At 31.9% G+C, this 11,169-nt stretch overlaps 1 protein-coding gene across 3 annotated transcripts; it reads left to right on the top strand.

Annotated features, from left to right (window-relative positions):
• Window positions 1–6,454: 6,454 nt before the first annotated feature.
• Window positions 6,455–10,612, top strand: FAT1 (acyl-ACP thioesterase). 3 transcript variants are annotated; one of them, NM_001349433.1, is made up of 8 exons: window positions 6,455–6,615; window positions 6,725–6,798; window positions 7,635–8,144; window positions 8,314–8,447; window positions 8,973–9,086; window positions 9,483–9,654; window positions 9,761–9,829; window positions 9,911–10,612. In NM_001349433.1, exons 3-8 carry the CDS (start codon window positions 7,653–7,655, stop codon window positions 10,178–10,180), a joined length of 1,251 nt encoding a protein of 416 aa, NP_001336362.1. In that variant the 5' UTR covers window positions 6,455–6,615; window positions 6,725–6,798; window positions 7,635–7,652; the 3' UTR covers window positions 10,181–10,612. The 3 variants fall into 3 exon arrangements, with proteins under 3 accessions (NP_001336362.1, XP_006579338.1, NP_001237802.2); XM_006579275.4 differs by lacking the exon at window positions 6,725–6,798 and having other exon boundaries at window positions 6,457–6,615; window positions 9,911–10,435; NM_001250873.2 differs by lacking the exon at window positions 6,455–6,615 and having other exon boundaries at window positions 6,635–6,798.
• Window positions 10,613–11,169: the final 557 nt, after the last annotated feature.

The following is an 11,169-nucleotide window of genomic DNA, read 5'->3' as shown; positions in this document are numbered from 1 at the left end:
TTATATCTATGAATCATAGACATTAGACGAAAACAATCCTTGATCTCCAATTTAGAAACTTCCATCTTGGCGAAGTATATAATGTACGCACTTACCTTGTTTATGCACTGTGGCGTCTCAAGTCTGATGATCAAAGTTGGAGATCATCTCTCATCGCAAACGTTTAATTTCATGACCTGCAAGCTATATAAGAGAATTTTTATTCTAATTTAATTGCATCTTTAGTTTTTTATTTATCTGTAATTTTAGTTTTTTCAACTCTAATAAGTTGATCGTATTTAATTTTTATAATTTTAATTTTTTACAAACTATAGTTTTGAATTATATTAAAGTTAAGTCTCTAACTCATTCTAAATTCCATCTTATAATAGATGAAATATAAGAGAAATATGACGTGATATTAGTTTGTAAAAATTAACAATTAAAAGACATAAAATTATTTAAGTAAAAATGAAAAATAAAAAAATATTACATTATATTTTTTTATTTAAATATGCTATATAGTCATCATATCATAATATTGATTACTTCCGTGTTAATTATTAGATGAATTTTACAATAAAGACTTATTTCTGATAGTTAAGAAACTCTAAAAAAAGTGAATAAATAAAAAAGTGTACATGGATAAATAAATAAAAATATGAAAACTAAAAATACAGTTAAAATTCAAATTTTATACGGATCCGGACGTGCCATGTCCTCATCATCACTAATGACTCTACTAATAATAATAATAATAATAGGGGTAATAAAGAAGAACTACTATAGTACACTGTTTAATAGTGGAGCAGAAAAACAAATTGAACTAGCTTTGCTAGCTAGGTATTAACGTGTCCATGTATATACGGTAAAACAAGAGAAAGTATAAATTGATCAGCCATGGGGATCCGGCATCTGCATGCCTCCAGCTGAGTCACTGACTCAACAATTTAAATAAAATATTTATTTTTAAATATGTTTTTGACGTTTTTAATTTGGGGTATTTTTATTTCTCCATGTTGAAAATTGTGTTTTTTTTAGTTTTTGAATTTCGCAAAATACTAATTTTAATTGCTTGCCATTAACGTTGTTAGAGTTGTTGCTGATATGATTAACGACGTTGTTCATGTCAGTTTGTGTTACATGTAATTAATTAAAAATATATGATTTTTCTTTTTACTTTCGGCTCCTCAAGTTTGGGCCAAGATTATTTTGGTTCCCTAAATTTAAAAACAAACTGTTTTAGCCCATGAATTTAAAAGTTATTTTTTAATCTTTTAATTTTAAAATAATTTATTTTAGTACTCAAATTTGATGCTATTAAAATAATCTGTTGATGAGACTAATAGTCTATTTTCTAACAGAAATATAAGTTATGATAATTATAAACTTCTAAATTTTAGATTATGGAATAAGGTTTTAAAATGTTTTGCGATGATTTAAATTCCTAAAATTGAGTAAAGTAAAATAAAAAAGAAAACAACTCACTCTCTCTACTAATGCCAATTCAATTTTTCAATCTTCAAATTTTCTTCCTCTGTTACTTCCGGTCCTTTCATCTTTCTTGTTTGTCTCAATGCCCTTCATCAACCACCCTTTCCTTTTCTCGTGTCTTTGTTTTTTTTTTTTTTTTTTTCTCTTTCTTGCTCTTCCACTCTTACCACACAGCCTAGGTGACCAATGTCACTGCTACGATAACATGGTCTCACCTCATATTCTTCTAGCCCATCTCTCTTTATCCTGCTTATTTTATCCCTTAGCTTGTTCACTTTCTCTTCATCTTTCATGCTCATCCTTTTTCTTCTCCTCCTCCCTTGTTTCTCGTCATGTTGTTGGGTTTTTGCTTGCATTTTTTTAGACCAAGTTATGGTAACTTGTGGTTAGAATGTGCGAAAATAGTATTTGATTTTGTTTTATTGGAAATTAGGGGTTTAAAATCACCACAAATATTATTTTTTTAATTTTTTTTAGTCATTGAATATTTAGTTGGTAATTAAAAATGAAATTAGTTTTAGTTGAGTTTTGGTTTATTCTTCGTTTTTATTTTTTAAAAAAAGATGTTACAAATTGAAGTTAAATAAATGAGTCAAGCCTTTTATCTTTATCTTGCTCTACTGTAAAATAATGGAAGTGATAGGGATAACAAGATAAGAGCAAAGGAGGTAGGGGTGGAATAGTGATGACGACAATGATGGTAGTGGTGCTAAATGGTGATGCTGACGGTAGTAGCAATAGAATGGTGATAATAATATTTTAAAAGTTAGACCAACCCGATCGTTTGAACCGATATGACTGTGACTTGCAAGTTTGAGCTAGTTGAGTTGCCTATTGGATCGATCGTGCATTGAATCTAATGTAACCCAATACGATCTGGTTGGGTTTGCGGTTAAACTAATAACTTATTGACTTGGACTAGGTCATGCACAAGGGAGAAAACTCGTTAGGTCATGCAGGTCAATTAAGGTTAGGTATAAAATTTAATTTTTTGTGATAAAGATCGGGTCATGCGAGACAATTAGTGACCCACTGGTTTAACCATTCACTTAATAACCTAATGTCTTAATTGAGTTAATCACTAGTTCGATTTTTTTAATTATGAGTGCGGGCAGAGGGGGGGGGGGGGGGAGAATAATAGTCACAACAGTAGGGACAATGATGAAGGAGGCTATGGTCATGGTAATAATGGTGGTGATGACAAATACAAGGTGTGGTGGTAGTGGAATGGTGGAGGCGATAGTGGTGGTGGTAGCGGCAACGATATGGTAGTGGAGGCGAGGTGACTACAACAAGATGTGATAGGAAAATAGTGGGAGTGAAGACGACAACAACAAGATGTGATAGGAAAATGGTGAGAGTGGAGACGACAACGATAGACGGTGAAAGAACAAGGATGATAGTGGTGGTGGTGATTATGATGTATTTTTTAAAACTAAAAACTAAATTCACAAAATATTTTTTATTGGTTTTGATAATAAATGTAAAACTATTTTAAAATTAAATTAAAAACCAATTCAATTTTATTTTTAAAATTACATTTTGAAAACTAAAATTTAAAAATTCACAATCATGGCGATCGAATCTTAGTTGACGGCTTCCCAAGTGTTGTCCACGTTAGAGAGACATCCTTATTAAATTCTAATTATTTATTAGACTGGTAAGATAGCCGCTTCATCCATGATAATAATAATAAAAAGAAGCAAAATAGATACCCACTTTGCATGTGCATTAGCTGATTATAGTTGTTTCGTTCGTCCGATCTCCCTCTGATTTCGGTGGAAACATCTAGACTCCCGCCACCGCAAAACAAATATGTTGGGTTACCAACCTATCCCTTTCAAAGTTCAAACCTCAGATTCAATTCAATTCAAATTTAACAATATGTTTAAGGATATTTATTATTAATAATTTTAATAGTATAAGTCATAAACCTTTTTCTTATATGACTATATTTATACTATTTAGTTTTAATGAATCTACAACAGTACATGAAGCAAAAAGTGGTATTAATTGGTACGTGCTTTGGAGACCCATCTCAAGATTGATGATGTTGGACGAGGGCTTATTCTAGTATGTTGGGGTTTCTTTTTGTTTTTATGGTTCAGGGGGTAGTATGTATGCTGGTCTGTTAAAGTGGTTATTTAATATTTGCACAAAGTTTAGGTGTGAAATATGATGGAACCAGTGTTCATTTATTTTTCTATGTTGTCTTTGGAACTTGGCTTTGTATTTCCTTCCGGTATTCCTTATACCAGAGTTTATAAAATTTTATTTGCTGATAAAAAAACAAGAAAAAATACTACTAGCTCCCTGCAAGATCGATCATAAAAAATAATGAGTTCATCAATTATATGACATTTATTCAGTAATTGTGATGATAAAGAAAATAAAAGAAATCGTGGATTGGAACAAAAAATCCTCGACCCAACGAGGGCACGGGAAATATCGTTCACCCAACTGCTAATGAATTATGATGTCATGTGAGACTCGTCAAAGTAAAATAAATGGAAGAAAGTTCCGATTTTGTTTCCTCTAGCTAGTTTCCTTGTTTTCTTCTGTGAGAGAAAATGGATATTGACCATGACTCGTAGGCATTCATGAAACAAATATCATTTTTTCTTTGTTATTTATTTCTTCTTTTATGATTTCTTCGGCCTGTGTTTTATACCTTTCAAAACTTTAACTACTTAGCCTTTTCTGGTTGTATTAATTAACAACCTATATATTTACTATTTAACTACATTTTAAGGATACATATGCAGCAAATATACTTTTTTTATTTAAGGTTAAAAATATGAAGCACAACAGTGACAACACATTCACGAGACAAAACAGCAGTTAAAATGTATAATCACTTGTGTGAGTTGCATGAAGTTGATTAACTTGTAAATATAGTTTTATATTAGTTTAGTTGTTGCAAATTAAATAATAATGATAATAATAATGATAAATACCATTGTATATGAATAGGACATAAATCTCTGTTATGCATTAACATAAGGCGAAAAAGAAAATTCCAACTAATCAACTGTATCGCTTATAGATCATATTAATTTCTGTGTGTTTGGATGTAAAATTCATTTGAGGAGTGATAGTAATATATTTTTTATTGGTTAAAATATATTAAAAATTGCATAATTAGGTGAGAGAGTCATTAAATAAGATTTGATATCCACTTAATTTTGTAAATTTTAATAAATTTTAATCAAAGAAAGAGTAACTATAATATTTCTTAATTAATTTTGATTAAAATTCATTTTAAAGTCATATAATTCAAGTTTAGATTTTTTATTATAAAAACAAAAATTAGTAGTAGCACTTAATTAATGTAATTTTTTTTATCAAACACAAAATAGTTAAAATTATTTTAAGTCATAATTAATTACTCAACGTGAACTAAAAAATTATTAAATATATATAGCGTTAACCAACGGATAAAATCTGATAACCAAACCTAAGTCGCTACTCATGTGAGGGAAAAATTTAATAAGATGTATCAATTTGTTGACGGTGTGAAACATGCATGTATTATGGAAAAAAAAAATATAATCATAAAAAATTACCTTATTTATGATATTATTATTTTCTTTAATTGCTCGACAATAGATACATAATTTTTTTACATATTTTTTTTCTCAAAATTATTTAACAAAAAGTGAATAAAAAATGTAATGCATAAAAGATGTTGAAAGTAGTTTAAAAATATGTCCATTTAACATGCTAATGTCCGTAAGATGATATATAGAGCATAATATTAGTAGTGACAATTATAAAATACTCCGAAAATGCATAAAACTATTCGAACACATAAACCTAATGAGTGTAACAAATCCAGGATACATCGATTTGAGATGCTATTTTCGCTAGAACGTTTAATAATAATAATAATAAATATATAACACGTTTAGAAACTAATGCAGTATTAATTAACAACTAATTCTATAACAGACACGAAGAAAATGGTGCAAATTTCAAACACAATTAAATTATATGTTCAACTTAAAAATTTAAATACAAATAATATTTAAAATGGTTTAAATTTAATTTGAAATAATATATGTGAAAAATTAGATTAAACTATATTTATTGTATAAGAGATATTTAAGTCGGAAAAAAATAGAGGAATGCTAAATTAATTAGGTAAATAAATTACAAATATTTAGATAAAATACGAAATTCAGTATATTAATTACGCGAAAAGCTAAAAAAGTTAAATAAAAATATAATAAAAGGTTAAATTATATTTTTTTCTCCTATGAAAATATTCGAAATTCATTCATGTGAAATTTTTAGTATATTTTTTATTTACATAAAATTAAAATTTATTATTTTTTACCTAGATATAATCTTGAGTAAATTTAAACTTATGGTGATGATTTTATATCTATGAAAAATGTGATTTTTTTTATATTGGTGGTTACAACCAATATAAAAAATAATACAAATAAGTTCAAATATTTAAATCTTACTGGGGTTAAAAATTGACACGTTTCAATTTTATAAACATGAAAAATATTCTTGAAAATTTTAAAAAACAAATTTTGAATATTTTTATATTTATGATAATTAAAAATATATTTTAATCTAATAAAAATGCATTAAAAAAGAATAGTAGCTAATATATAAAATTAAAATTCTAAAGTAGAAAAAAAAGATTAAACCTTATTTTTATCGAGTAAACTTGATAGAGATAAATAATGATACGTGGTGGTGGGGTGATTACAAAATGTCTTAATCTTTTATTGTGAAAGAAATATTCTATTGTGAATAAAAAAAAAAACCCAATGTCTTTATCTTTTACTTGGAAAATGAAAAAAAAAAAAAAAACTCTGTAAAATCCCGTGGGTACTGGCATTACTAGGAGAGTATGGCCGAAATAAGGGGGGCAATACGGTAAAAGAGGGAAGAGACTAGCTGGGATCTTTGAAAGGGCGGCGGGAGGGCCAGCTGGACAGTATAAAAAGAAGTGGCTGGAATGCTAATGCCTTATCCCTAACTCATAACACAATTACACTGTCTCTCTCTTTTCCAAAATTAGGGAAACAACAAGGACGCAAAATGACACAATAGCCCTTCTTCCCTGTTTCCAGCTTTTCTCCTTCTCTCTCTCCATCTTCTTCTTCTTCTTCACTCAGTCAGGTACGCAAACAAATCTGCTATTCATTCATTCATTCCTCTTTCTCTCTGATCGCAAACTGCACCTCTACGCTCCACTCTTCTCATTTTCTCTTCCTTTCTCGCTTCTCAGATCCAACTCCTCAGATAACACAAGACCAAACCCGCTTTTTCTGCATTTCTAGACTAGACGTTCTACCGGAGAAGGTTCTCGATTCTTTTCTCTTTTAACTTTATTTTTAAAATAATAATAATGAGAGCTGGATGCGTCTGTTCGTTGTGAATTTCGAGGCAATGGGGTTCTCATTTTCGTTACAGTTACAGATTGCATTGTCTGCTTTCCTCTTCTCCCTTGTTTCTTTGCCTTGTCTGATTTTTCGTTTTTATTTCTTACTTTTAATTTTTGGGGATGGATGTTTTTTCTGCATTTTTTCGGTTTGCGATGTTTTCAGGATTCCGATTCCGAGTCAGATCTGCGCCGGCTTATACGACGAATTTGTTCTTATTCGCAACTTTTCGCTTGATTGGCTTGTTTTACCTCTGGAATCTCACACGTGATCAAATAAGCCTGCTATTTTAGTTGAAGTAGAATTTGTTCTTTATCGGAAAGAATTCTATGGATCTGTTCTGAAATTGGAGCTACTGTTTCGAGTTGCTATTTTTTTTAGTAGTATTAAGAACAAGTTTGCCTTTTATTTTACATTTTTTTCCTTTGCTTTTGCCAAAAGTTTTTATGATCACTCTCTTCTGTTTGTGATATAACTGATGTGCTGTGCTGTTATTATTTGTTATTTGGGGTGAAGTATAATTTTTTGGGTGAACTTGGAGCATTTTTAGTCCGATTGATTTCTCGATATCATTTAAGGCTAAGGTTGACCTCTACCACGCGTTTGCGTTTGATGTTTTTTCCATTTTTTTTTTATCTCATATCTTTTACAGTGTTTGCCTATTTGCATTTCTCTTCTTTATCCCCTTTCTGTGGAAGGTGGGAGGGAAAATGTATTTTTTTTTTCTCTTCTAACTTGCGTATATTTTGCATGCAGCGACCTTAGAAATTCATTATGGTGGCAACAGCTGCTACTTCATCATTTTTCCCTGTTACTTCACCCTCGCCGGACTCTGGTGGAGCAGGCAGCAAACTTGGTGGTGGGCCTGCAAACCTTGGAGGACTAAAATCCAAATCTGCGTCTTCTGGTGGCTTGAAGGCAAAGGCGCAAGCCCCTTCGAAAATTAATGGAACCACAGTTGTTACATCTAAAGAAAGCTTCAAGCATGATGATGATCTACCTTCGCCTCCCCCCAGAACTTTTATCAACCAGTTGCCTGATTGGAGCATGCTTCTTGCTGCTATCACAACAATTTTCTTGGCCGCTGAAAAGCAGTGGATGATGCTTGATTGGAAGCCACGGCGACCTGACATGCTTATTGACCCCTTTGGGATAGGAAAAATTGTTCAGGATGGTCTTGTGTTCCGTGAAAACTTTTCTATTAGATCATATGAGATTGGTGCTGATCGTACCGCATCTATAGAAACAGTAATGAACCATTTGCAAGTAAGTCCGTCCTCATACAAGTGAATCTTTATGATCTTCAGAGATGAGTATGCTTTGACTAAGATAGGGCTGTTTATTTAGTCACTGTAATTCAATTTCATATATAGATAATATCATTCTGTTGTTACTTTTCATACTATATTTATATCAACTATTTGCTTAACAACAGGAAACTGCACTTAATCATGTTAAAAGTGCTGGGCTTCTTGGTGATGGCTTTGGTTCCACGCCAGAAATGTGCAAAAAGAACTTGATATGGGTGGTTACTCGGATGCAGGTTGTGGTGGAACGCTATCCTACATGGTTAGTCATCTAGATTCAACCATTACATGTGATTTGCAATGTATCCATGTTAAGCTGCTATTTCTCTGTCTATTTTAGTAATCTTTATGAGGAATGATCACTCCTAAATATATTCATGGTAATTATTGAGACTTAATTATGAGAACCAAAATGCTTTGGAAATTTGTCTGGGATGAAAATTGATTAGATACACAAGCTTTATACATGATGAACTATGGGAAACCTTGTGCAACAGAGCTATTGATCTGTACAAGAGATGTAGTATAGCATTAATTACATGTTATTAGATAAGGTGACTTATCCTTGTTTAATTATTGTAAAAATAGAAGCTGATACTATGTATTCTTTGCATTTGTTTTCTTACCAGTTATATATACCCTCTGTTCTGTTTGAGTACTACTAGATGTATAAAGAATGCAATTATTCTGACTTCTTGGTGTTGGGTTGAAGTTAGATAAGCTATTAGTATTATTATGGTTATTCTAAATCTAATTATCTGAAATTGTGTGTCTATATTTGCTTCAGGGGTGACATAGTTCAAGTGGACACTTGGGTTTCTGGATCAGGGAAGAATGGTATGCGCCGTGATTGGCTTTTACGTGACTGCAAAACTGGTGAAATCTTGACAAGAGCTTCCAGGTAGAAATCATTCTCTGGAATTTTCCTTCCCCTTTCCTTCTGCTTCAAGCAAATTTTAAGATGTGTATCTTAATGTACTTGATGGTGATTGGGCACAATTTTGAATCTTCCATACATTTTAAAAGTTATGGAACCCTTTCTTTTCCTTCTTAAGATGCAAATTTGTCATGACTGAAGTTTCAGGTAATCATTTGCATTTTGCAGTGTTAAAAAAGATAATGAACTACACATTTATTATATTTTGCAGGCAAAAACCTCTAATTAAACAAACTGAACATTGTATCTTAGTTTATTTATCAGACTTTATCATGTGTACTGATGCATCACCTTGGAGCTTGTAATGAATTACATATTAGTATTTTCTGAACTGTTTGTTATGGTTTTGGTGATCTACAGTGTTTGGGTCATGATGAATAAGCTAACACGGAGGCTGTCTAAAATTCCAGAAGAAGTCAGACAGGAGATAGGATCTTATTTTGTGGATTCTGATCCAATTCTGGAAGAGGATAACAGAAAACTGACTAAACTTGACGACAACACAGCGGATTATATTCGTACCGGTTTAAGTGTATGTCAACTAGTTTTTTTTCTAATTGCTGTCATTAATTTATTTTCTCAAATTATTTCAGATGTTGTTTTCTAATTAGTTTACATAATGCATCTTCATTTTGCAGCCTAGGTGGAGTGATCTAGATATCAATCAGCATGTCAACAATGTGAAGTACATTGGCTGGATTCTGGAGGTATTTTTCTGTTCTTGTATTCTAATCAACTGCAATCCATGTTAGTTCTTTAACCAAAGGACTGTCTTTTGATTGTTGCAGAGTGCTCCACAGCCAATCTTGGAGAGTCATGAGCTTTCTTCCATGACTTTAGAGTATAGGAGAGAGTGTGGTAGGGACAGTGTGCTGGATTCCCTGACTGCTGTATCTGGGGCCGACATGGGCAATCTAGCTCACAGCGGGCATGTTGAGTGCAAGCATTTGCTTCGACTGGAAAATGGTGCTGAGATTGTGAGGGGCAGGACTGAGTGGAGGCCCAAACCTGTGAACAACTTTGGTGTTGTGAACCAGGTTCCAGCAGAAAGCACCTAAGATTTTGAAATGGTTAACGATTGGAGTTGCATCAGTCTCCTTGCTATGTTTAGACTTATTCTGGTCCCTGGGGAGAGTTTTGCTTGTGTCTATCCAATCAATCTACATGTCTTTATATATATACACCTTCTAATTTGTGATACTTTGGTGGGTAAGGGGGAAAAGCAGCAGTAAATCTCATTCTCATTGTAATTAGCTACTGCTGTATTCTCTCTTTCTGCTGCTCCATATTTCATTTCATCTCTGATTGCGCTACTGCTAGGCTGTCTTCAATATTTAATTGCTTGTTCAAAATAGCTAGGCATGTATATTATTATTCTTTTTCTCTTGGCCCAATTAAAGATGCAATTTTCCTTGTGAACACAGCATAATTCTTATTCTTATTTATTTTTGTATATCCTGTATGCAAGAATGACTTGTCCTCCAATACAACTGTGATTTTGTATGCTCCAGCTTGTATTTTATGCCAGCTTCCCACATGGGAATTATTGTGCAAAACATCCCTTCTCCTTCAAGCCTGTTATAATAATGCATATTATCTTAGGTTGATGGGTGAGAGTCTCCAATGTGTGGGGGCCTGTACATGTGCTGTCCTACGTATTGGGACCCTATAATTGGGCTCACGACTCGTGCCTTTTAGAACTACACTTTTACAAGGTTGAAATTCTCTGCATGTTGAACATTTCCAAGTTCCTGCTTAATTTGTTTATTTTGAATTGAGACGTGTAATTTAGAGAAAAAAAACACGGGGTTACAATTCTTTATTATAAGATTTGGGAGGAGATATTAATAATTTATACTTTACCATGGATATGTATAAATTCTAACGGTTACGTTTTGATTTACATGGAGCCAAATTCAGTCCGGTTGACTGTGCTTCATAATGACTTTAAATAGTAGAGACTAGAGACAGATGTCTTTTTTTATTCAGTATTTTTTAAATGTTAATTTTCCCTTCTTTTTTTTTTAATAAGAAATAGATTATTTAA

Source organism: Glycine max, chromosome 5, assembly GCF_000004515.6.
Source record: "Glycine max cultivar Williams 82 chromosome 5, Glycine_max_v4.0, whole genome shotgun sequence".
Taxonomy (NCBI): Eukaryota; Viridiplantae; Streptophyta; class Magnoliopsida; order Fabales; family Fabaceae; genus Glycine; species Glycine max.
The sequence above is the reverse complement of the archived record's forward strand: the minus strand, read 5'-3'. Positions and strand labels throughout refer to the sequence as shown.

What these genes read in the sequence shown, in the direction of transcription:
- FAT1 (NM_001349433.1), top strand. Translation starts at nt 7,653, where the DNA reads ATGGTGGCAACAGCTGCTACTTCATCATTTTTCCCTGTTACTTCACCC. An exon ending in CAGTAATGAACCATTTGCAA is followed by an intron (nt 8,145 to 8,313) that starts GTAAGTCCGTCC and finishes GCTTAACAACAG; the next exon opens with GAAACTGCACTTAATCATGT. An exon ending in ATATTCGTACCGGTTTAAGT is followed by an intron (nt 9,655 to 9,760) that starts GTATGTCAACTA and finishes TTCATTTTGCAG; the next exon opens with CCTAGGTGGAGTGATCTAGA.